This window comes from Melopsittacus undulatus, chromosome 6 (assembly GCF_012275295.1).
Source record: "Melopsittacus undulatus isolate bMelUnd1 chromosome 6, bMelUnd1.mat.Z, whole genome shotgun sequence".
Lineage (NCBI taxonomy): Eukaryota > Metazoa > Chordata > Aves > Psittaciformes > Psittaculidae > Melopsittacus > Melopsittacus undulatus.
In genome coordinates, this window is record NC_047532.1 from 40,200,615 (window position 1) to 40,227,480 (window position 26,866).

A 26,866-nucleotide genomic window follows, 5' to 3' on the forward strand; every position below is an offset into this window, starting at 1 on the left:
CCAATTTAAGAACACTCCAGATCATTACCTCTCAGCTTGAAAGTGTAAAACTGCATTTGGAGACATAAAACTCAATCTGCATGCAAGGAACTTTATACTGAATAAAAATAAGGAATTTTAAAAGTCCTAAAAAATAGCAGCACAAACCAGTTTTCTTTTATTCTGTTACTTCCTCATATCAATAAAAAAAAGCCAAAATCAAAGGATTTTAAAGTTTTTTTATTTAAAATTTTACAAAATAATCCTTATTGAATGCTGCTCAATATGTTATTTAAGACACCTCTTCATCTGCTTCTTGATTTAGTATGATATACAAAGATAGAAACTGCATTAAGTTTATTGCATGTTCACTGTAATGCAAGAACCTGTTGCTTATCCTCCAGAATTTCTTCCTCATCATCCATTTGGTCATCCCAGCCCCTTAAAAGAAACACACCAGAATGATTTTCAGCAGCTCAAATTCCTCTAGCTACTCTGCTTTAAGCTTTAGTGACATATGTTCACATATGTAAAATTAAAACACATGAAAATAGCTTTTTCTGTATATTTTACATATACACATACAAGCAAATATATTCTTTTTTTTCCCCCTTAAGTTTCTGTCACATACATTTTAACCTCTTAAACAAGTAAGCAGTAAATAACATTGTCACTAGTTTGCCTTACTAGAGAAATCCCACATCCTAGAACAGGTAAACTAGGGAAGTGGATCTTATTTATACTACCTGCACTGTTTGCAAACATTGTTTTGTTTTTCACTGATCTGCAATTTTGATATTATGAACATTAAAAAAAATAAACAAAACCCCAATCAACCAATCCTAACTAAACCAAAACAACCACAAGTCTCTGAATCATCCATATTCATACAGAATGTAGTTAAAATCAAGAGTGTCTCACTGACCTTACTGATTACAAGATCATAGTAATAAACCAATGATAGACAGAACTTTGGGGAACTTGTTTCCAGTCATCTCCTTCACCTCTAAGGCACTATAACAGATATATCAGACTATAGACTATGGTGAATTAAATGTTATCATCTCAGCTAATCACAACTGCTCTTTTTAAAGGTACCTTACAACCAAAGAACTTAGATGATTTGTAAGAAACATACTTAATATATAGTACTGAGATTTATAAACAAAACTTAATGCATTAAAAAAGACATAAACCCAAAATTCATAATCTGGAGTCTCAACAACAAAATAATCACTTAATTCTTAATCTCAGTTGCCTGAGTACTGCGTTAGAACACCAAGATACAAAATAGATCATGCTGACCTTTGTAATTGGCATGTGAAGTACAAGTAAAAAGTCCAGACTGTTCTTATTTCAGTTCTGGCAAGATGTTTGGCATATTGAGCATATTACAATATCATAAAAAAAAAAAAAAAAACTCAGCAAGTTTAACTAACCTGAAAGTATCAAGTCCGATGTGGTCTATTAGCTCCAGGTTTTTAGGGAAATCTGTAGTATTTCTGCCAATCTGCAAGTCTCTGATGGAGGAAGTTACATCTTCAGAAGTTAAGCAGTAATGTTTTTCAGGACCTGAAATATTTTAGGTCATTACAGGAACAAATACAACAAACCAATACCTGACGAATTTTAGAGAACGTCACAGTATCAAAAACTTGCCATTTAAAATCTCAACACAACTGTAGCTGATGAAGGTTGTCACTAAAATCCCTAAAATAAATATTGACTTTTATTATATGGTTCTTGAATCATTTGAAATACTGGAGAGAGTTTGCTTCTAAGATGTTTATGCCAAGAAAATACAAAACCTCATATATAAGGCCCACTAATACCTATGCGACCTCAAAATAAATTGCAAATATAGAACTCGGGTAGCTGACTCATGGTAGTACATACGTATTTAGAATGGAGTAACAGGATATATCCCACATCTACCAATACAGAAAGGTGATCAACTGGGTCACAGTCTATGCTTCTCATACAACATGCATACAAGCATGTTAATATTTTCCCAGCTAGCCATAAGTGCCTGCTATGAATCTCTAAGTGAAAAGTACTCCAAAAAAGTGGAACAAAAAAGGAAAGAATGGGATAGGTCAACATTAACTTCCCTCCCTATTCTTCTCTGAGCATACTCAATACGGATACTCATTCTTCAAGCATTAACAAGAGAAACTTCCAAAAACACATAGGTTCTGATGAGTAGGTATCAAAAAAGGAAGGACAACTGTCCTGAAATATAGTATTTGGAAGCCTTAGAAGAGCTGTGGGGAAAATGCAGCAAAAGCTAAGGTAAAAACATTTAAAAGGTAGAACACACACTCTGGAATGAAGACTACTTTTGTTCGCTGAAGACGCATCATAGCCAGGACATACCAATATAAAAGCACCATGGCAACTCAGAAGGGATAGACCAAATTACAGTCTATCAAGGCTGGTTATCGTACAAAGTATCTTGGACACATGACATTGAAATGGAACAAAAGAATCCCTTTTTTTTTTTCTCCTGTATTCAAAAACAAGACCCAGATTCACTCATTCTGTTCAGTCATAATGAACTCACCCTTGTCTGTGTGCTGCCTCCTCCACACGTAAAAACAAGGAGTTTAAAAAGACAGAGAAAAGAGAGCTGAGTCAGCCCCAAAATGAGAAATAATACCATGTCTACTGTGTCTTATTAGTGGCAGTTCTTGTCAGGACAGATTTATAAAGCTTCCTGTCTATCTTTTCCCCTTCTTGCTACCCTTTCATCAAATAACATCTAGTTTCCAACACTACCTGGCATGCTCATTATTAAATAGCTAAGTAAAGGATACCTATTTAAAATAAATTCATTATCTGAAGTAGTATCTAGCACATCCTGAAGCTTTCTGCAACAAAAATGCAAGGGGTAAAAATTTAAAGTTGGGTGAAACTGCTTGCTTTCTCTACATTACAGGAAGGTTAAATTATGGTTGAATGGAAATAAATCACTGTTCAACCACAGAAGACTTGCAGTGTCAAGTAGTTTAGTAGATTTTTCCACCAAAATCAGTTAGATCTCAGAAAGCAAATGAAATAGCTTCTTGTTTTCATTAAGCTACCTGTAAGCATGCAGGACTGCCACTTACCTCTATAACTTCGTAATTCTTTTTCCAGAGTAAGTAGGGCTACTTGGTCAGCATCGTATTCCCAAAGATAATCATCTTGTTCAGTTACATCATTGCACTTGTGTTTTGGTATCTCAGTATTAACTCTCAAGGTATGCACAGGTGAACTCTTCAGTGTTGGTTGAGTGCTGGTTGGACAATTTCCAGTCAGTTTACAGTGTGACATATTTGTTGACCAAGGTCCTCTAGAGTCATTCCCTGAAATAACAGGAATGGTCACAATTCCCAATAATTCAAGATTTCAAGCAGAAGTTTTATCTCAGCTCATTAATGACATTAATTTTAGTTAAAATTATAAAATCATTGAATTGCTTGGGCTGGAAGGGACCTTAAAGATGATCTACATCTAATCCCCCTTCCATCGGCAGGGACACCTTCCACTAGATGAGGTTGCTCAAAGGCCCATCTAACCTGGCTTTGAATTGATCTGAAGAGAATACTAATTTTATTTAAGATTGTGAATTAATAATTCTTAATAATCAGATTAAAATCATATTAGGAGTACCCTCTCATATTTCAGGGATATCTTTCGGAAAAAAATATTTTTAAATATTATGTACAATAGCACAGCTTTTGTGTAGGAAGCTTAAAACTTTAGTTCTGTCTTTTTTTAACTTAAGGTAACAGGAATAAAATAAAATTTTTCTGGGACTCAAAATTGACAGTTTCAATTTCCACACAACGTTTTTAAAATTAAAATGCCAATCTGGTTGCTTAAGATTAAAGAAATAATGTAAGCTACATTCTTTGAGATAGAGACAGTTTCAATTGAGAAAAGTAAGTAAAAAGTACAGATGCAGTTATGTCTTATTTGTTTCCTTTTTTTAGTTCACGTAGTAAGACTTATTTCAATAGCATGAAGAAATCTTATTAGACCAAAATCAAATTGTTGCAAAACACAGAGCAATACATAACCTTGTTTTAGACAGCCTAAATATTCAAGCTAAGAGGAGAGTAATGGGGTAAAGGCAGGAGTAGAAATTAAGCAAAATAAGAAGTATTATTAGTGACAGCTGTAAAGAGGTATTTTTCAACAAAACCCCATTCTTACAGGAACAAAACCATGTACATAAGCCATTATACCCCAAATGAAAATATATAGATGATTCTGTTGAATTTAGGTCAATTTAAATCTTCATCACAGACAGTGCTTCTACTTTTTACTAATTAAAAATAACTTGTCTAAGTAGGACCTCAAAGCTGCTGCTATCTTTACCTGGGTAGGGCTGCCACACTGCCATTAGGGTTGAGATTCTACCTTGAGCATCCAAACCACTGGAAGGTCTATTCAACTGACTTTCTAAGACACCTTGAACTACAGAGTCATCAGCGTATTCACTTAAGCTCCTTTCAATAAACCACTTTCCATCTCCTGAAATTAAGAAGTATTAGAGGAAATTATTCACAGGTTTTGTGTTAATACGAGCTTACTGTTACTGTATTTGTTGCATTTAATGTGTGTGATTTAAAGAAGTGATGCAAAAAATTTCTACATATAATACATAAAAAGAAAAAAATCACGTATAACACTACCATGCTTAAATTCAAGTGATATACTTAAATCAAAGTAATATCCATTTGCACCATTCATTTCACATAGTTTCATATACACCACTAAAAGCAATAGGTACATACTGGAATAAAATTCTGAGGGAATATAAAGAAGCATATAAATCTCTGGTACTATATTGATGTCATTTACCTCAAGGTAGTAAGTTTATTTTATCATTACAGAGCAACAGTTGCATGTGTTCACATGGCTGCTATCCTTAAGTGACTTCTAGAGGTAAGCTAGCTAGATCAAAGTTACATGAAGGATTTCTAAGAGCAACAGTGATAAACGTGTATCATTTGAGAACTTTATTTATATGCCTTTACCTGGAAATGAGATACTACAGTCCACAGGGATAGAGTCAGCACACAATGAAGAACATGCTTCAAGCACTACTTGTTTAGGGTTTACACCTACAAAGAAACCTTCAAGTCCCCAGTACCATGCAGAAACAGATTTCTGTCTTTTGGCTATATCCTGTAACTTGAATAAAACACAAAGACACTAGAAACAAGAAACTTTAAAAGGTGTCATTTCATAAAACTCTGAATGATTCTGACAGCCTAATTAATAGCTATTCAGAAGGATGATGGTTTTGCATGATATATGCTTTAAAATCCTATAAACTTTGACTGCTAATGTTTTGAGAATTTATTTTTCCACTGTGGAAATGAAAAGCAATTTATCATTGCTTTCACATACCTTTGTGTGCATCAACTAAAGTAACAGTATTTAACAATAACTCCAAATCTAATGTCCCAAACTTCTCTATACTGAAAATGAAACTGAAAGCAAAATATCAAAAGAACATGTAAATAATTTAGAGTATCTACAATTTTAGGCATTCAATCAAGAGGTGAAGCAACCTTGATAAAATACGGGAAAAGCTGCCTTCTCCCCCAGGACTCCGTTTTGGTTTAGTCTGTTCTCTCATTTGCTTTTTTTGAGCATCAGCAGAAGACAGACAATACACAGTGGAAAGTACAGAAGCCTTCATTCCCTACATAGGAAATATGGTTGGTGGTGACAAACCTCTGATTAAAACTATGATCTTGATTGTTTCGGGATTGGGTTTCTGAAGGAGAATTGGGAAAAGTGGTAGAGTATTTCATGGTAACTATACAACTATCAGTATCTCCTAACCAATTCAGGAACATGAAATGCTGACTCATGCTTAATTGGGAAAATAGACTAAGCAAAACAGTTATATATTTAGAAATCAAATATATAATATTTTACCAATGAAGATTTTGTAATCATAGGCAAAACCAAACTCTGATTGTTGCAGACACTGTCCATTTCTTGAGAATCTTTATGTTTTTTCTGCAGTTCTGTCTCAAGGAAAAATTTGTTGCTCATTAGTTCAGTTGGGATAGAGACCTTCTCAGGTAGTTTAGAGGAGGTAAGTGATCTTCTAGTCTTTGCCTTTATACTCTCCTTTTGGACAACATTTCTTTGAAGACTGCAGACAACCAGTTTCTCTAGAAGAGTCCAACAAAATAATCAAAATAGGATTATTTTTTAATGGAAGTTAATATGAACTATAACCTGCAAGTCTACTATATTTTCTTCACAAACTTAAAATATGAAACCTCCATTGAAGTTACCCCTAAGCCATAAAACTACAAACAAGAATAGTTAGATTCCATTAGCTTTCTCTCTGATATCCAGAGATGCCAACATACAGGGACAGGACTTACCAGGAAGTAGTACCAGTTCCGTATGTTCCTGTACATCACTGTCTATGAAAACATTAGACCTCGATAATAACCTTAACACATTTCCAAGTACTACTTTATGCTAATGTAATTTATTACATTTAGAATGTTATAATCTAACCAGAGCCAGTGTATTAACTGCAACAGTAGAAATTTCAAAAAATTTCTTTATGTATATATGTAATGGTTTAAAATGCATACTTCATGCTGTGAATGATTCTGCAAGTTCTTTTTCTTTGTTTACAGAGACATAGCCATTTTAATTTTTATCAGGTCCCCAAAGAAACACATAAATCACATCTCATTAGTCAGCCATTGTTTTCTTTTTTACATTTTGAAGACTTAATTAAATAAGCAGTTTGAAGCAGAAAGAGTACAAGTGCTAGGTTCTGAAGTGCTGAAGCAATTGTTTGGTACTTGCAAGAATGAGAAATGAATTACCATTAGATCCTAACTTATTTCTTAGCATTATAAAACTGACAATATATTTCACATAGATTAAGAACTTTGGGACCCGTTAAGTGTGGCAAAAATAAAGTTGTCAAGCTGGTGATTTTACTCACATGCAACAAGCACAGGAATACTGATACACAAATGATCATCTGTCTTGCAAAACTAGCAATCATTTATACCGTTTCTCAACCTTCCTATACAAAAGCACTTTTCTATGTAAAAAGAACACATGCCATACATTAGATCTAACACAGTACATATACAGTGGTCTGTAAAATCATTTTATCTGCTTCACAATGGGTTTCTTTTCAGTATACATCTCATACTGGGGCAGCCTCTCCCTCAAATATGAGCTCACAGCTGTCAGGTTACTATCACAGTGGATGCCCATCCTTTCAAAATAGCTTACACACTCTATCAAACTGTGGTCAAGGGACCTGCACAGCTCACAAAATGGTACATAATTTAATGACTTCCCTCCCCCAATCATGATAGACTACCACGTCCTATACAAGAATGATGAAATTGTATACACTTAGGTATATTGTACAAATACTTTCAGCATTTACCTTGAGAAATTTCTTTAGAAGAAACAGGATTTCTGTCAAAAGGAAAAGGGAAAAAATATTGCATGTCATCTGTAGAAGTTAAATGACAATGTAACTTTCTCATTACACCTACAGTTTCTCTCTGCAAAAGGTCTGGTAGGTACTGTGAAGTTCTGATTTGCAGCTGCTGAACCACTTTGAGACAGAGGAAGAAGGAAAAAACAGAAGAATACAATGTAACAGAACAAATCACATCCCATCATAAATAATGTGGGGAGATCAGAACAATTGCACATATATCATTAGTTATTAGGAAACTTAGTTTTGCATGGAATGACAAGATTAGTAAAGTGAAAGTATCTGAAAAGCATATAACGCTGACCCGTTAAAAACGTGTCTCTATATTAGTCTCAACTGCTACTCAGATAAGATGATGCAAAAAAGAAATTCTACCTGTCTTTCACAACATACACATGTAAAGAAATATATCTTACACAGTTTAACATTGGGGTGATCAAGCAAACAAAATAAATTTCAAAGGGAAACCTCTTTAGCTACAGGCAACTAAATACACCTTTTGGGTCACTGACAAAGTTGAGGACACAAGCTCACTATTCAGTAACTGTAATGGTAAGTGTGTCCTGTGCCTGTTAACTGACAACCTGTTCTCAGATTGTCTTACAAAACAGTCATTAAATCATCAGGTCATTCAAATGAAAACTTTCAAGGACAAAAAGAAATAAGTCACAGACAGGATCCTGGAAGAAATGTAAAGGAAGGGAAAGCAGTAACTAAGTGTTATGATACTGGCAGAGTCTATGTCTTGCGCTAAGGATGAGATGTCTATCTTAACCTTGCCTTAAAACAATTTACAATTTCCAGCCAAGGATTCTCCCATTCCATATGGAGTATGACTACCTGCAAATAAAAGTGCCTGTTTCTTAGGAATGTAGCTAAATCATAAGATAGGATTATTCTTTTTTCTCTTCCAAATGATCTCCACATTTCTGATACCTTCCACACTGCTTGAGTGGTTCAACTTTTCCTTGTTTATTCATTCCGATAGCCCCAGCTCCCATCACCAAAAGGTTAGACGATTCTTCCAAGTCCCTGTCATAAGACTAATTAAAAAAAAAAAAAAAAAAAGCAACAATAGAATAAAAATTAAAAAAAAATCACACAAAAAAAAACAACAAAAAATAGTAGCTCAAGTGATTAAAACCCTGAAGATTTTATTTCTCTATATAGCAAGAGTCCCTGGACACAACAGGAAAAAAATACAGGGAACCTTCTGAAAGATAATTTTCCACATTTTTATGGAAAAGCTAAACTATGCACCAATATTTTTGTTATTAGAAATTATTTAATTGTTCCTACTTCAAATATTTAACGGATCAACACTGAAACAGATCACATCAGATCACTGCAAAGGTTTGGGAACTCCTTTATTAAATACTTACTTCATCAAGGAATTTAATTTTCAAAGAGGACTCTGCACTTGCAGGAACAGTGTCGGGTACTTCTTTTCTAAAAACAGATGTCCAATATCTCTTTACCTCTTCAACTATGAAATATAATTCATTTGATGTGTTTAATCCTTTACTGTTCAAGATGCACTTATAGAAATGCAAACTTTTGAATTAATAAAATTTGCCTTTCATTATTGTAACTTTTTTAAGCAGAAATTGCTTAAGTATGTAACCGTTCAGTAATCACAAGAAAAATAAATAAAAAGTATTTAATAGTTAGATTCAATAAACAGAAGACTGTTACACCTGTTAAGTCATCGTCATCATCGTCATCATCTTCTTCTCTCGCTCCTTCAATCATAGGCTCATCTACATTCAGTGTTTGCACAGGCCTTAAATCTTTAATGCAACTAACAGAAATTTGATCAACCAGAGCTCTAAAAAAGGAAAACAAATCAATCATAAAAAGCCACCATTTTTTTATGTATAATACCACGGTCATTTAATAAAAACACCACACTAGTTACTGCATTAATTCTGAAACATTAAGTCATCAAGTCTGGTTATAACAGTTATTTTATTAAAATAAAGCATCCTGCATACAGTCACTTTAACTCTTGATAATATATCTAATAGTTTTAACGTTTCAATGGAATTTTTGTTAATGCTCTTAAAGATTTCTGACTTTTTACTAGTACCAGTGACTTCAACATTACCTTCTGTATTTCTTAAGCAAGAGTTTCTCCATGTAGCTCAGACCACCCTTCTTGAATTCAATTTGGATAGGTTTCTTCGTAACAGAAAGATCAGTTTGTACCTCACAAACACCCACAGATTCTATTAGAATTGTTAAAAAAGAAAAAAAAAAGAAATGTATACTACGTATACTGCTATTCAGACTTACAAACTCGCCACGTCCGTAGTCTATGCCTAAATTTTTGCATAATTCCAAAATTAAAACTGCAAGCAGTATTATATTTATACAACACAGCAGGGGTAGCCAGTAAAAACTCATTTATTACAGCTTGTCAATTAATGGAATATTACCACATTGGAAATCCCTCACTCCACAGATAAAAATTCTATCATATAGAAGGAAAGAAGAAATGAAGAAAAAAGATCAGTATAATACTTTTTGTACAAAAATACACGAATAATAGCACCATCCAGGGACTAGAGGAAAAAGGCTAGCTTGCACAAATCCAATCAGAAAAGAGGTTTTTTCCATATTTTTCCATGCATACTTCAATTGATTACATCTTTTCACTGGAACAAAGAAATATTAAGAGCCTGTGGAAGGCAAGCAGAAAAAGCACTTTGATACAACATGCAAAATCCTGAGCTATGCACATTCCTTGTCTCAGCTAAAAGCCACGTATTTATGCTTAAATATTAAGAGTTCATATAAAAATCTCATGTGAGAAACAGTCATGGAAAAGTTTGGGGACACAAGCTAAACAATCTGGCCAGTGCCATAGCTCATTACAAGAATTGGGATAAATATTAATCTGCATGTTACTAAAAAAAAAAATATTTATATAAAAATTCAGAGAGAAAAGAAGAAACATTTACTATTCTAACAGAACACCTACACTCACAAAGTCTGCTAACTCACAAAAATGGCTCCTTATGTTTTAAAATGCAATTAAACCAGAGAAAAAAAAATCATACCTGATAGGACACCACTGGCACACGGTTGTTCTCTGTGATGATGATTACCCTTTCTCCATCGAAGCAAAGCTTCCTGAAAAGACTCTGCAGATTCTTCCTCATTAAATGTACCATTTAGTAATAATCCTCTGTTGTAACACTCAGTGCTTGTAGAGGTTGATGCTGAGGGCAGTTCCTAAATCAGTTCCATGACAAAAAAACACAGTACCTCTTATGACTCTCCTCAGTTACATACAACAGCAACAATATGTTTAGTATGGAAATGCAGCACCCTATTTTCTGGACTTACACACTCTACCCTAGGAATCAAGATACCTCAGTTTTCATGTGGTCTTGCTCACAGTTAAATTGCAATGTTCTATCAAAACCAAAATAAGAGTAACAGAAGTTTGCATAAAGAAATGCACACTAAAGAAATATCTAACTTAGATGCTTTTAGTAAGCAGAAAGCAGCAAACATGGATAACCCACACCCTATGGATAGGATGGATATTATATCGACAGACGTGAATAAGGGTCAATGGGCTCTGCAAGTCTGAGAGCCTGATCCCTCCCTTGACACCCTGCAGAAAACCCTAAAGCCACTCTACCTAAGATGCCCTAACCAATAATTTTTTTTCCCCCTAAACTTGGTGAGGCCGCACCTGGAATATTGTGTCCAGTTCTGGGCCCCTCAGTTCAAGAAGGACAGGGAATTGCTTGAAAGAGTCCAGCGCAGAGCCACAAAGATGATTAAGGGAGTGGAACACCTACCTCCCTTGTGAGGAGAGGCTGAGGGAGCTGGGTCTCTTTAGCTTGGAGAGGAGGAGACTGAGGGGTGACCTCATCAGTGTTTACAAGTATGTAAAGGGTGGGTGTCAGGATGACGGAGCTAGGCTTTTTTCAGTGATATCCAGTGATAGGAGAAGGGGCAATGGGTGTAAACTGGAGCATAGGAGGTTCCACATTAACATCAGGAAGATCTTCTTTACTGTAAGAGTGACAGAGCACTGGAACAGGTTGCCCAGGGGGGTTGTGGACTCTCCTACATTGAAGATATTCAAGGCCCGCCTGGACAAGTTCCTGTGTGATGTACTCTAGGTTACCCTGCTCTTGCAGGGGGGTTGGACTAGATGATCTTTCGAGGTCCCTTCCAACCCTTGGGATTCTGTGATAAAACTGTACACTACCTCAGCACTGCCCACTGACGCTAGCAGAGATGAAAACTTGTCCGATGTGACCTGATGCTTGCTATTTACTGTCTTCTGTTCTTGATTAATTTTCAATTCATTCAGATTTATTCCCTTGATGAAGTGATCAGCAACTTCCAATTTTCCAGCATGTATACCAGCTTCTGTCTGTTAATAAACCATTATTAAACCATTAATTTATTATAAACATACTCAAATATCCCACAAAACAGCATATTAAAAGCAAGCAGGTAGCCACATATTGAAGAGTGATGATGACCTAAGCACATCCTAATTTCAACAACCAGTAGTGTGCAAATGCATGAGCAAATATTCAATATTCCATTAGGTACTATACCTGACAGAAGAGGTGAAGCATTTTATGCAGCACATATCATTTAAGCAAATCTATGAGCTATGTACTTTATTAATGAAGTGCTGCTTACGGAACCTTTTCAGTAGACAGAAACACATCTGTAGAGGTCAGCAAGAGGAAAATGTTCATCTAAGGGACTAACTGGAATACCCATCCATACACAAAAAAAAAAAAAATTGTCCAGGGAAGTCCAAACTATAAAGAACTAGATTAGTTTGACTGAAACTGGCTACAGGAGAATAACAATTTTATTGTTTAGACATTATTGATTTGCAACCTTCGTTAGAACAAAGAAAATTACTATGGAAATGTAACACGAAGGTTCTGATCACCACCTCCTGAATTATTAACAAGCAAAACAAAAAATAATTTATGTTCATCCTTTCCCTATGCCTCCTCCCTATGCACAGAGGAAGGCCAGAAGAAAAGATCCTTTGTCTACAAAGTCCTCAAATGTAGCACACATTCTTTCCACAAGAGCAGTAAAGGTACAAGCAGAAAGTGTAACAGAACAAGTCAAAGTAGCCATTGCAAAACCAGAATGTGCTCACATCTCCTTCTTTCTACCTAAGCTAAGCTATAACTGACCCAGTGACTTTGCAGCTGCTGTGACGGAGATCACAGAAGCATATACTCAAAGAGAAAGGGGAGTTTCTCTGGGGAATTGACCTTCTCCTTGGTTCATTCTGTTCCCCATGGCACATGCACTCAAAAGTATATAGCTAAAGATTGTGTTGTTTTATTTTAAATCATATGGAGAAATTAATCTTAACATTACAGTGGAAGTTACATTCCTCTGAAGGAGATAATTTTGTTGGTGTAGTCTGATACACCTGCTCTCTTTGAGCAAGGATATTTGCATTACATATAGTCCTTTTGGTACTCTGGCCCACAGTATGTAATAGGAGGCTAGTATTTAAAAGGCTCGCCCTACTGTATTAGTTGTCTAAAGGGCATCAACATATTCATTGAGATCGTGCTAAATTGCTTCAAAACACCTAAGCAAGAATTGCAAAACTGATTTTATAGAATACTTGCACAGCTTATTTGTTCTGACCTCATGTTAAACTTCACAGCAGTTTAACTCAGACCCTAGTCTTCTCCTGCTTCAATGCCTACCCAACCTAAATTGGGTCGGCATCAAAAAACACCTACTCCCAAAGCAGCAGTAAAGGAGGAGGCAGGAAAGAGTCCAAGGCAGAAGCAATATGACCCATAACAAAAGCGAGAAAGCACTTATCTGGACTCTCACACTAGTGTAACTGCCTTGCAATTTTCTATTGCATATTTTCTCTAAAAAAAACAGACTTTCCACCTTACTCTAGATCAAGAAGTGCATAACCTCAGTCGGAATGCAATATCTTTTCCTCCCTTTGAAAAAATGGAATTGCAGCTACTCCTCTCTATTCCAAATGCTAAAGACACCTTTTTCATCTCTCTACTTCCTGCACTCTTTTGCTTGTTCCCTTTATTAATAGCATTTTCTAATTAGTTTTAGAGTAGGACTGGAGAAAAGAGGGAAGGTGACAAGCGGGGAACAGAGAGAATCAAGACAACCAAGGTGGAATGCTCCTGACGCAGATGGAGCCATCATAGCCCTAATGATTCTCTGTTTAAATCCTCATATTCTTCCACTGAACCACTGTATCACCTCTAATCCCCACAAATAAGCTTCCAACGCCTTAATCAATTTTTTTACCACCAAAAATGAGACAAGTGACCTATCCCTTAAAAAAAAAAAAAGGCCTAAAAGAGAACCTCTTATACATGTCAAGATTTATCATTGTTATCTTACTGTTGCTACCACCCAGTGTTCAATTCTACACTTAAAAGATCTGCTACAGTCTATTAAAATAAAATACAATTCTAAACAGTACACAATTTTTGTCTGGTGAAATATTTTTATACATATCAATGCAAAACAGCTCAGGGAAAAACTTCTATATCCACTGCGTAATTCAGGATAGCACATCGTCCCCAACAGATTATTTATCACTGGCTTTTCATTCCTCATGGGATGTTGTATCGTCTTGTAACTGTCTTAAATTCTCACCTGCAGTTTTCCCACCAAAAGATGTAATCTTTCTACTAACATATTATAAGCAAGTATTATGTCTACAAGGATGTATTTATCACACCAACAGCTTTAATCATTTACTGCATTACTAAAAGGATTAATTTCTGGGAAGACAGAATGAGATCATCAAATAAATTTTAGCAGGATAACAGAATGACATATCCAGTGACATTATCAAAAAGCAAAATGTGCCTTCATGAAAGTCTCATACAGTAGAACTGAAATAGTTAAATCAATCAACATCTACTCAAGACCCTGTCTACCTTTTCTATATTTATGTTAGCTTGCATTCTCACAATAAAGTAATTTCAATTATTTGCAATCACATGAATTAAATATGAATGTGAGCACTTTATCGTAAGAAGTTCCTGACATGGCTTCTTTTTCATTAAGTCCAGCTATAAACCAGTCATCATTAACATGAAGGAAAATGAAAACAAGCAAATAACATGTATTTGAAATGGTATTTTAAAAAGTAAACCATGGAATTCAGCAAAACCAAATCTGGAATAACCCTGGAGAACAAAATAGTGGTTTTGCCCAAAAGAGAATATCCAAAATGCATGCACACCTTGGTCCAAAAAAAATTACAACTTATTTATGAAATCCAAGCAAACATTGTGCATGAGAAATTTAAGTCTGTTACAATTAAGTGTTACACAATAAATCTACGAAGAAACTTTACTAACCTAACTATAAAATTATAAAATTTTCATTGTTCCAGAAAAGATACACAACAAAGTTGTATGTTAGAAACTGAATCTTACTATATTGCATAACAAAAACAATCACAACTGAGGTCTCCACTGTATTATGTAACATTTTACTTTCATCATTGTCATGGTTTAAAACCAAACCGCACCCCACCCTGCCCAACCGAGCACCGACCGATACCTCCTCCATCCCCCCAGAGCTCCAGCCCTTCCAGGTCTCTCCCGGTTACATCCTGGGCATGATGTGCTATGGTATGGAATACCTCTTTGGCTAGCCTGGGTCAGGTGTCCTGTCTCTCCTTCCTCCCGGCCTCCCCTCCTCCCTGGCAGAGCATGAGCTCAGAAAAAGGCCTTGGACAAACCGAACATTTGAGCAGTAACTCAAAACATGCTCGCTATCAGCAACTGTTCCCAGCCCGAAAGTCAAAACACAGCACTGCACCAGCTACCAAGAAGGAGAAAAATGACTGCTACTACTCAAACCAGGACAATCATACTTTATTCCTTGTGAGAGGAATCAAGTGTGAAAGAATCAGGAATGTTGAAAGTGGCATCTGTCAGAACAGACACAACTGTAAGCAGGAATTCAAAGTTTCAAGCTTCCTTATAACTACATTTAAATTACAGGTAACATTGCTATTTATATTCACCAGGGTATATAAGAGTCTGACTAATGAACACCTCTGGCCATTTTTAGTACTTAACAGAACTTCTTTTTCTAAACTGTTTGATATCCAACAATCCAATAATTTGGAAAAGTCTGAAACAAAGTAATAACACTATTTCAAAGAGCCTGTGTAAAAAACTACTGACCCAGCAATTTCTTATGTATTTCCAACCATGTAGCACTACCGTTCGTTCAATTTAACTCACTTTTCTATGAGTGAGTTGAACTGAACCAATGAGGTGTGCATGACTACCAAATCCATCAAGGCACAAGTAAAGAGAAGAGGGGATAGGGAGTGGACATCAGTGAGTATTGTGATAAAACAGCTATGCTATTTGCTTCTACGAAAACTCTTTCCTTTTTTAACTGGAACACTTCCTACTGAATAAGAAAGTCCCATGTGACTGAGCAGCCTGGTTTAGTAGGTGTCCCTGCCTATGGCAGGGGGGTTGGAACAAGATGTCTTCAAGGTCCCTTCCAACGCAAACCATCCTATGTTTTCATTGTAGTGTGAAAGTAACCCCTTTTTAACACTGTGACAATGCCAAAGCAGTGTGAAAACAATGCCTTGTTACCCACCAATGTTGTCCTAATCTTACAAGTTCAGGAGCTATGATACTTTCTGGGATCATAAACTGAGGAAACATTAAGACCTGGGGGGAGGGGGGAGGAGGAGGGGACGACAGAGGGACAGAGGGGTAGCATTAAGGAGACGGCAATTCGGAGCTGAACTCATCGTGAAGGTAACGATTTGCAGCCCGCCCATTCGAGCGGCTGAGCAGAACACTGGAGAGGTGCAAGAGCAGCCGTGTCACAGGACAACGCGCAGCCGCGACCGCTGGGAGCAAGGGGGCTGGGCCAGGCAGAGCCGCGCAGCCGGCGGCAGCATCCCGTGGGGGCCCAGCGCCGCCTGCCGGTGCGGCGCTGCCTGGCAGCGCCCTCGGTGGTGATCGTCGCCGCCGAGAGTGCCAGGCGGAGTCGCGGGGCTCCGGCTCCAGCCCGCCGCCTCCTCTGAACGCACCTACCGGGAGCAGGCGGCGAAGGCTGCAGCAGGAGTTCGGCGGCTGCCGCTCCACCGATCCCGCCGAGTTCTGAACGTCAAGACCAGTGTATTCATTTTTATGCAAGTTTTAATGAAACTGGGGAGCAGGAGAAAATAAAGAAGCAAAAGAAGCAAAATCCCGGTGGCTTCGATGCCAAGTATCTTAACTGAAATTTAAAATCCACGCATATGCTTTCCTAAGAAAAACAATTAAAGACATACAATTAAAATGCCTGTTCCTCTTGGAGTGTTAGCAGCTCCAACTTCTTTAATCGGCCATAAGAGCAATACAAATACATCACAGCATATGTTACAGCGTGAGGGAGAATCTTTGTAAAAGGAGCTACTTTATTAGAATAGAAATGTTTTTTGTTATTCAACTTCTCTATTTGCACAAGTTACTTCCAATATCTATGGGGCTACATTCCATTTTGAATTAGGGTTTCCTATTTATACTTGCCAAAAGGCAAAATCTCCTTAGTGAATATAAATCACCTCATACATGATACTACTAATTTTCCAACCCAACACAGGCAGTGCCAGAAAGCAATCAGAAATAAAAATTTACTTATCAAAGTGGGGTTTTTTTTCAATTTAAATTTATTTTTGCAATTTAAAATTACAGAATATTTACAGACCACTCATTTTTGCCCTATTTGCCTACAACATTACATCTTATTTTAATCATATGGTAATGTCCTTTTGTTTAGTAAGAGATGAGTTGCCTTCAATCACATTACCACACTGGGCAAATTAATAAAAATACATCTTAAAGAAACTCCCCGTTAAAGAACTTCTAATAAGAGAATCATTTAATCTGTTTCCTTGTAATTCAGGTAGACCAACATATAAAACCTCCCTTTACCTTACACACTAAGGTAACAACTAAGTAGTTATCACAGAAAGAAATCCAGAATTAAAGCAGATATCACCACCTAGTTTTTCCCATGTTTCCCAAAATATTACCATGATTTCAGTTCCAGAAAGACACTTACATAGAGGAGGATTAAGTTAATCTCAAACATTTAAGTAATGTTTTCCACTTTTTATGTTGTTGCACATGCAAGAGTCACTATGGCACCTCAAGCTGACCACAAAGGAGAACTCGCTTTTCCCAACAGAACAAACTGCCAAACTAAGGTATTTAAAATAAAAATCTTCACCAAAAAAAAGAGTCAGGCTTCAAGTTCAACTGCACTCCTTGACTTGATCATTGCAAAGAAGCAATACTGCCATCAAAATGATTCTTTGTTACAGAAAGGGGGGGAGGCAGCTAGTATATCACCTTTCATAGACTACCACAGCACAACTGCTCTGTACAAGAGAAGCTGACGTCCAGAAAGCTAATGGAACACTTAGACCTCCACCTGTTTTTTAGAGATGCACGTATGTTTTTCCATACATCATTCTCTTCATGAAGGAGCCTGGCGGTGAACTGCAAGTCAGAGAGCTTGTCTGTACAGACAACACACAGCTTACAGCCTGGGCAAACCCAAGGTAATTAATTTTACAACATTATCCTAGATAAAATACGTATCTCTAAATACTGCTACAAAGCTATTACATACACATGTTATACTCTGTTGCTATAGAGTAGTTTTTAAACCATTAACTTACCAGCAGTGCACTCTTAATTTCCCATGGTCCATGTGCTATGCCCTTCAATCCATGTTTTCCATGTATTACAGCACTTGCCATTTCACTCTTAAATGGTTCTTTTCCTGGCTCTGGAAAAACAAACAAGGCAACCAGTCTCCAATTTCTTTATTGTTTAATTGCAGCAACCTCCAAGAGGCACACTCCACCAGAAGTTGGTAAGGTTTTAATTAGTTAAGAAAGATGTCTTTACCTTGGATTTGTTCTTTGAGAATTTGCAACTTCACTTTTCCTGAAGAAACCTATACGGAAAAATATTTACATACATATCTAAGGTGCTAATGAAAATGAACAAAAGTATAATTTTTGTAGAATTAAAATGTTACTGTTCCTAGGTAAATAAGCCTGTGACCAGCTTCCCTCCCCATTCATGAAATGGCATCACACTTGTTTGCACAGCCAGGAATGCAGCAAGTGTTTCCCACTCATGTAGACCTACAGAACATTCACAACCACAATGACCTAAGCTCAAATGTCAACCAGTGAAGTCTACTGCACATATGCCTACCTATACCTACATCTACAGGGGAGGTGTTTTTCTGCTGTTTCTCCCTATTATCGTTCCATGATCTAGCACCCCAGTAACACTGATATTTTTTTGCTCCTCAGTTTTTGCCAGCAGAGTCCACCCTACATATTCACTTACATCCCACCACCTCTTATACATCTGCAGGCATTTTAATTTTGCCCTTCTGAGAATTCTGCCCCACATGTCATCTCCTTAGTCATCACAGCTGAAGCCTTTGAAGTAGTAACAACTCTGAGTTACTCCTCTCAGAGAAAGGGAAAGAGGTGGGTTAAAGGAAACCTTTATGTTCTGATCCTCTCTTCTGCTCCAGGAAAGCAAGCAATTTTATTGAAATTGAGAGTGCTGGCTGTGAATACCTTCACACCAAACTGCTGCTGCTGCTTCAAAAGACTTCAAATAGCAACTGTAACCGCTTTGTCTGAAGTCATCTTTGTCTGTTTTTCTCTTCAGACTTATATAACCTTTATTTAGCTAGTTTCAAATGGTCTCTCTTAATTAAGAGCTCTCATTTCAACACAGCATACATAGTGTGGGTTCCAGGAAAAAAAAAAAAGCATAACAACTCTCTTTTTATTTCCCACTCAGTCCAATTTGCATGCCCCTCCACAGACATCAATGTCTGCTAAAGGAAAAAGGTATCTCTAAGTTGAATTGGTTTGGATTTGGGGATCCCCTGAACATTTTTTCATACTAAATCATGGCACAAGTAAAGAACGTAAGCTCTGTTATCTGTATTTTAACAGCACTTGTGAACATGGATACACCTAATGCTTGCCTCCATGATGTCCAAAGTCTCAACGACAAAAGCCTAAGCTATTAAAATACATTTATAATATATATATAAGAATTCATATATATTTTTATATGCAAAAACATATATAAATAAAAAATATATAAAATAATTCATTCCTTTCACCAGAGAATTAAATATTAAGACTAGATTATTAGTTAGAAGTGATAACACTCCCTACAAGGTCCAAACTTTATTTAAAAATTTGACCAACTTTCACCATTCCAATACATCTGCCTTATCCTTAACACTTTTTGAGAGTTTGACAAAAATTGACCTTGTTATTTCCAAAAAGAAATGAGGGGAAAATACCCCATTATTCACAACAACTTTTGCAATGATTTAGTGGGGAGGTTCTGCATCCCTCCTTTTACGTCTGAGCAAGGACGTTATAGAACAAGAGTCAACTGATAAACCCAGTCCACATTTTAAAACATTCAGAAGTACTCAGTCACAGCCCAAGAGAATGGATTTAGTCCAGCCATCACTCAAGAGAATGCTTCAAAGATCTGTTTAACCCACACTTGATCACTAGTATCAGTCTTCAGGGCATGAATATAATGTCACAGTCCTGTTCTGCACTTACTGAAAGAAATCCAGAAGCATCATAATAAAGATTATAAGACATACAGATATAAGGAGGAGAAGGGGGGAAAAGAATGAACTAGAGTCATATGGAAGTTCTAGTGTTAATCATTATGCAGTGACTGAAAAAAATCTTTAACAGTAGTATGTTTTAATGTTGTATGCCTTTCTTATAGCATTTATCTATGAAGATACAGAACTTGTGTTCAAAATTTTACATGAAGCCTTTATTTCAGATTCTCAGTGGATGTCAGACATTGGAAAGACAGGCTCCTGATGATGTATATCACTACCAAATTAGACTCTTACAATATTAAATCCATAGAAGCAATTATAATTTCCTATCTATTGCAATTTAAAAAAATTATATCACCAGACAGAATGTGATGTTCCTCCAGCTCAAAGGGAACCATAAGTTTAACATGGAAAAATAAGCAATCAGAAATTTTACTCAGAAGGTGCTTAACCTTTTATTTTTACTGTGTTTAAAATTCCCATGTCCTGTAGCATTAATCTAATTCTAAAGAGTCTTTTTCAAATATCTTCACCTGCACTATACTGATATTTTACTACCTTATTATCATTTTCTTTGCTTTGTGACAAAACTCGGACTTGGGTGGTCACTGGTCCTGCCCGTCCAGATTTCCAGTGATAAGCACTTCTCCTGTGAACCAATATCAAGAAAGAACTTACAAATTACATCTTCTATAATCAATAGAAGCATAAAGGTTTTCCTTCACATTCTTAAATAAGAGCAGAACATCACAAAAATTAACTACTTGTATACAGTATTATTAATTCTCCAAATCACAAGCATCTTCTTTCCACTGAAACCTGCTTCACATCTACTTTAATAGCAAATATATCACACATGTAAGAAAGTACTGAGATCATCAAATTGGTCTAAACTTTTAAACATAAGAAAAAACATCAATTCTCTAAGATTGGGTTTAGACAAATAAAAAAGTAACAGAAATACACTTTAGAGAAGTCTTCATTCTCCCAATTTACTCTAGCGCATTCATCCAGCACAAATAAAACACATCATTTAATTAGCCAAGAACACACACTTTAATTCACTGAAATTAAGATTTCAGTAAATATCAGTTTAGATATTAACTACTTTGATAAACATGAAAGGTAGTAGGGAAGAATTTAAGACCAAGTGACATTAAACAGTGATTTTCAGCTTTAGCACACTGTATAATACATTATTGCATAATATTTATCAGGTATTCAAATGACTGATCTACTTTGTTTCACAGAAAACCAAACACAGAGCAAAACAAACTAAACCATAGATAACAAAAGGTAAGGAAAACATGTAGGAGGGAAGAAGAATGATCTTTCCACCAATGGTGCAAATGCCATTGGTTTCTGCCATGTGAATTCTCCATAACACTATCAGGGTTTACAGGTACAAGGCTATGAGAATGATGTAAGAACTACTGCATGGGAATAATATGGGGGGGGGGGGGGAAAGTGCCACACAGTACCTAGAAAATAGCACCCCAACAGCTCAAGCAAAATTCTACCAAGTTGCAAACAGCAGGCCCTTAGCATTACTAAGACTAAGGCAACAAAGTATCCAAGGCACTTAATTCATATCTCTAATGACAAAGCATGTCAGGCAGAAATACAAAGAAATGCAAGCAGATGTTACAGGTATTTGCTAGCATTCAGACTGAGCCTGTAACAGAGCTGAGAGATTTGAACTCCCACCTTAACACTTGATTCACTACGTTATGCTTATTTTGCAAGCCATGTTTTCCATCACACAGAAAATATCTTTCTGAGAAGCTACACAGACACATGAAAAACCAGACCAAAGCAATAATAAGAACATCATCCTCTTTAGAAACTTCCAAAATAACACTAAAATAGTGCAAGTTAAATTACTTTCTGTCTCCTGCTTAAATACTAAAGTGACAAATCCCATCAGACAGTGGAAAAAGGGAAAAGAGGGAATAAATGAGGAAAAGGGATCTTCGCTGTTGAAAGAATATCCTTACTAGGAAGAATTCGTTAGTTTACTTGTGAATAAATAAAATAATAAAACTTCACATGGAAGTTTAAAAATAAGAAATCCATAGTTTATTAAAGCAAGTTTATCACTGGTAAAAAGGATTGAAGAGAGAAGACTAAACACTACTGTGAATCCCAAACTTTCCTCCAAGGTGTGGAGGGAGCATCTTACTGGATTCCTTTTTTTGAAATAGAAATTTAACCTACTTTCTCTCTTGTTTTTCTCTGTTCATGTTTGACTGTAGTTGCTGTAATTTCTTCTCCATCTCTTCATTTTCCATTTCTAAATGTGCTTTCTCCAGCTGCAATTCTCTAACAGTTCTGGAGGAGATAAGCAGTAAAATAGTCATTAGAAATTACATGGAAGACTGTAAGGCACCTGAAGAAGTTTAAAAAAAAAAAACCTTGACATTAAAGGCACAACACCCTTTTATATCCCAATAAGATTGAAAACAGTTCTGGAAAATTTAGGGCAGGTCAGGCGGACCAAAGATTACCTCATCACAGAGGAGTTTGCTGACAGTGATATGGCTACTTCAAGATAAGGTTTAGAGTAGCCAATATAAATCTGATACAATTGTGTCTATATTTGGAAAGGTTTGTGTCTTAGTTACATTAAAATAAACTATCCCAGTGAATTCTTTAGTACTGCTTGTTTTCAAATACATATGTTAGATATACAGAGGTATAAGACCTAGAACTGACTCAGAAAGTAGATTAAAGCCTAAGAAAAGATTTAAGAATAAAAGTATACAGGAAATACTAGAAAAGAATGATTCTTCTTGCTTTTACACAAATAAGCTCTTCTACTTAATGTTACATGAAAAATTATTAAAAAATACCTCTACCACAATTAGATGAAATTCACTTACTTTGCTTTTAATCTCACTGAGGTTCCAGGTTTTGAGCCAGGGAGTATTACAAAATTGTTGATGTTCATGATAACCAGTGACCAGTATAACCTCTTCTAAAAAAAAAAAAAAAGGAAAGGAAAATAAAAGAATTTCAATGAGCTATAATTAGCAATCTGATGAAATGTGAATTCAATTGAAATTAAAACAATAAAAACCTGAAACAAATAAAAAATATTAGTGTACAGAAGAGAAACAGAGCACAGAACTTGTTTATATAAAGCACCAATAAAAATTCTAGAGCAACTTTAAATTAAATTTCACAGTAAGAAAAACTTTTTATTACATTTATGATACCCAGGGAAAGATTTACTTGTCTATTTAATTTGGGCAATTCCCTAAAGTTCAGTGAAAGCAGTTTAATATCAAATAAAATGTGGCTCCTTGAATCAGATCCCTGGAAAGCACAGAGAAGGAGAAAATTTTATCAATGGCTGTGAAGTCAAACCATCTCCACTGATCTGGAAAGAGAAGTGCCTTGTGTCATATACAAATGGATATAAAAGCATATGGTAACTAACAGAGCACAATTATTCCCTACTCTCAGAACTCCAAGACAGTGATATTTTAAAGACGATTCCCCCCCCCCCCCCCCCAGTTTGTTAAATACTTTGCCAACAAGCAAGTTCATACAGCACAGAAGCGTGTTTCTTACTGTGCCAAGAAAAGCCAAGCACTCCATTCTTGCCATTTCAAAACAATTATTCTTTTTTCACATCTTAAGACAAACCAAGACATTATTAATCTCGAACTGAAGAAAGTTCTAAAATTAAAGTCAACTTAATTTTAAAGCCTGCATTACTAAATGAACACAAATTCCATACACTTTCTCTCTTAGCCTAGCTCAAATTTCTTCTTAATCAATATAAAAATAGCTTTATCACTTAAAGACAGATGAAGATGATGCAGTTTATTTCACACTACAGGAGTTTAACTAGAGAAGTATAAATTCCAACAGCTTTCTCACCTCTCGCATCAATAAACGCATAAAAATCAAAGGGATACTACCTCAAAGGCATGTACTAGCTCACATACAACTGTCACAACCAGGAACACAGATTTTACACCAGACTAAGTCTTATCCATTTACCAGTAATTCAAACCAAACTATTTCCTCTGAAGAATTTGTAGTTTAACAAAAACAACAACAAAAAAAGCATTAAAAAAAGGACACAAACTTTGCTTGCCCTGTAAATTTGCTCCTCACAGCTAGCCTAAATACAGCAGTCACACGTACTAATGGAATCTCACTCTCTCAGGATAAATTCATATTGTCTATGCCTCTAACCATGACAGCAACCATTTCAAATGTCACTCATTTTTTTTTAACAAAACAAAATATCCTTTCTTATGTTTAGTGCCATACAACAGACATAAAGATCATGAAAACCAGATTAAACCACCTAATGTTACTTTCCATAAGTTATTTTCCCATACTTGACAATTTTGTTACACATTGGAAAGATATCTCCATGACTCTGACAAGTCAACATCTGCTCCTACCAGCTGTGTTCATGGTTTAACTAAGAACTATAACGTCAACTGTACTTAAGTAACCAAACAGAAAGGAGTAGCAGATTAATCTCTGTCTCTCCATGAAATCTACCAAAAAAAAACAAATAAACAAAAAAAACACATTACCAAGTATGCTTCACAAGATAAATGCTGGAGCATCACATTATATACTACAGTAATTGCTCTGTGAACTCTTGCATTTGCCCAGAAGTAGGCAAAACCAGCAAAGAAGCAGGTGGTGGTAAGAACGGGTGAATAAATGAAGTCAGAACTTGCCTTTAATGCTTCTATCAAACTGTGGTCTCTGCTAAACAGAGCTCACAGATTTCAATCCGTCTAGATGACAGCTTTAAGAAAACACAGCACAATGCCCAAGAACGGAAAAAAAAAAAAGAAAGAAAACAACCACCCAAAACCCTTACATCAAAGCAATAGGCTTTTTGTGTGTGTATGTTTCGTTACCGATGGCTCACGGAAAAGAAAACTACCCAGAACTGTAACCTAAAACCAGAAAGCTCTAAGGACTGGGGGAGGGACGAGAAAGAGAAAAGTGCAGAAGACGAACACAAACTCCTACTGTAGGGGTGCATGGTGAGGGCAGGGTTTGGATCACTCCCATCCGCTCCCAAGCACTCTCTCAGCCCTTCGGCACTGGCCTCTTGGCGAGCAGCAACTCCCTGTAGGACCCTTCGCACCGAGGTGAACCGCGCACGGCTCGATGGGCCGTAACCGCCCCACCCCGGCCCCGACATAGGCTTGGGCCTCCGCCCCTGAGTCCCCACGGACACAGCGTCCCCCGGGCCGCCGCTGAGAGCTCGCCCCCCACCTCACCGCCACCAACGACCGGTCCGGTCTGGTCTGGTCCTACTGCCGGCCCCGTCCTCCCACAGCAGCCACCACCCGCCCCGAGCGCAGAGCCACGGCTGTGCGCTGTTCCCATGGCAGCACGTGTTGAAGGAGAGTCCATTGGACGCTGCAGGGGAGGGGCGTGGGGAGAGACGACTCCGTGGGGCGGGGAGAAGGCTTCCGCGGAGGCTGTAACAGCGTTGCGCCCATCCGAGCCGGCGTAGAGGTGCCCTGCTGCGCCCCGGGTCTTTTGCAGGTGCCTGTGAGGATCCACGTGCGCATTTGGCTGAATTCAAACCACAAGCCAGCACAGCCGCTTGTGAGGCGCAGGTGTCCAGGGCAGGGGCTACCCCACAGGCAGAAATCTCCGTGGGTGGCCCAGGAGCTCCACACTCCAGCCACCACTGGGGAGGAGCAAAGCCAGACGCTCCTACTCCCTACAGCTGGCTGAGCCTCGGAACTTTTCATTCACTGGCTTTAAAGCTAACCCTCAAAGTCCCTTTGCATCACGTGAAGCTGGTTCTGTTGCTGCCATACACACCATCAACAGTGGTCAGGCCCATCGAGCAGGAACGAGGCCCTCCAAGAATTCTGTGGTACAACAATGCATTTACAACACATCTTCCTGCTGACATGTCGGTTTTCAAGGTGTACTTTCTTCACTTTTTTCCCACAGTAACTACAAAGGCTTTCCTACAGTGAGAAACAAAAGTACGTTTGGTGTTTTCATACTACTGCATGAGGTAATGGTTGTTATGAACTGCATTCTCAACAGAAGTGGTAGCGGACGTGCTGAGAGGCATGGAAATGGGGGACCTGGCTCAAATTATACTGACTGCCTTCCCATTCTAGCTGAGTCAGATCAATCTTGGATCCACCTTTCAGTAGATAAACCCAATTGGTATGTGGCTGTGCTGCAAAAGGAAGCCATGTCACAGAATCATAAAGTCATAGAATGAGTTGGCTGGAAGGACTAATTAGTTCCAACCCCACTGCCATGGGCAGGGACACCTTCCACTAGACCAGGTTGCCCAAAGCCCCGTCCAGCCTGGCCTTGAACACTGTCAGAGATGGGGCAGCCACAGCTTCTCTGGGCAACTTGTGCCAGTGCCTCAGCACCCTCACAAGGAAGAGCTTCTTCCTAATGTCTAATCTAAATCTTCTATCAGCTTAAAGACATAGCCGCCCACTCCCCACCACCACCTTGTCTTATTCCTTGTAAAAAGACCCTCTCCAGCTTTCTGGTAAGGTCCCTTTAGGCACTGGAAGGCTGCTTTAAGGTCTTCATGGAGCCTCCTCTAGGCTGAACAACACCAGCTCTCTCAGTGTGTTTCCATAGCAGAAGTGCTCCAGTCATCAGGGCATCTTTGTGGCCTCCTTTGGACTTGCTCCAACAGGTCCACATCCTCCTTATGTTGGGAGCCCC

At 37.3% G+C, this 26,866-nt stretch overlaps 1 protein-coding gene across 1 annotated transcript; it reads right to left on the minus strand.

Moving 5' to 3' along the window:
* Positions 1-271: 271 nt before the first annotated feature.
* ZBBX (zinc finger B-box domain containing) lies at positions 272-25,479 on the minus strand. Its single transcript, XM_031047113.2, has 19 exons — positions 25,426-25,479; positions 23,041-23,135; positions 22,376-22,489; positions 20,717-20,807; positions 18,433-18,481; positions 18,201-18,310; positions 11,709-11,876; positions 10,540-10,714; positions 9,585-9,705; positions 9,175-9,305; positions 8,860-8,963; positions 8,414-8,520; positions 7,421-7,452; positions 5,920-6,161; positions 5,007-5,163; positions 4,345-4,500; positions 3,090-3,326; positions 1,419-1,551; positions 272-420 (listed from the first exon to the last, which is right to left on the minus strand). The coding sequence occupies exons 2-19, from the start codon at positions 23,106-23,108 to the stop codon at positions 348-350; spliced, it is 2,268 nt and encodes a 755-aa protein (XP_030902973.2). The 5' UTR covers positions 23,109-23,135; positions 25,426-25,479; the 3' UTR covers positions 272-347.
* Positions 25,480-26,866: the final 1,387 nt, after the last annotated feature.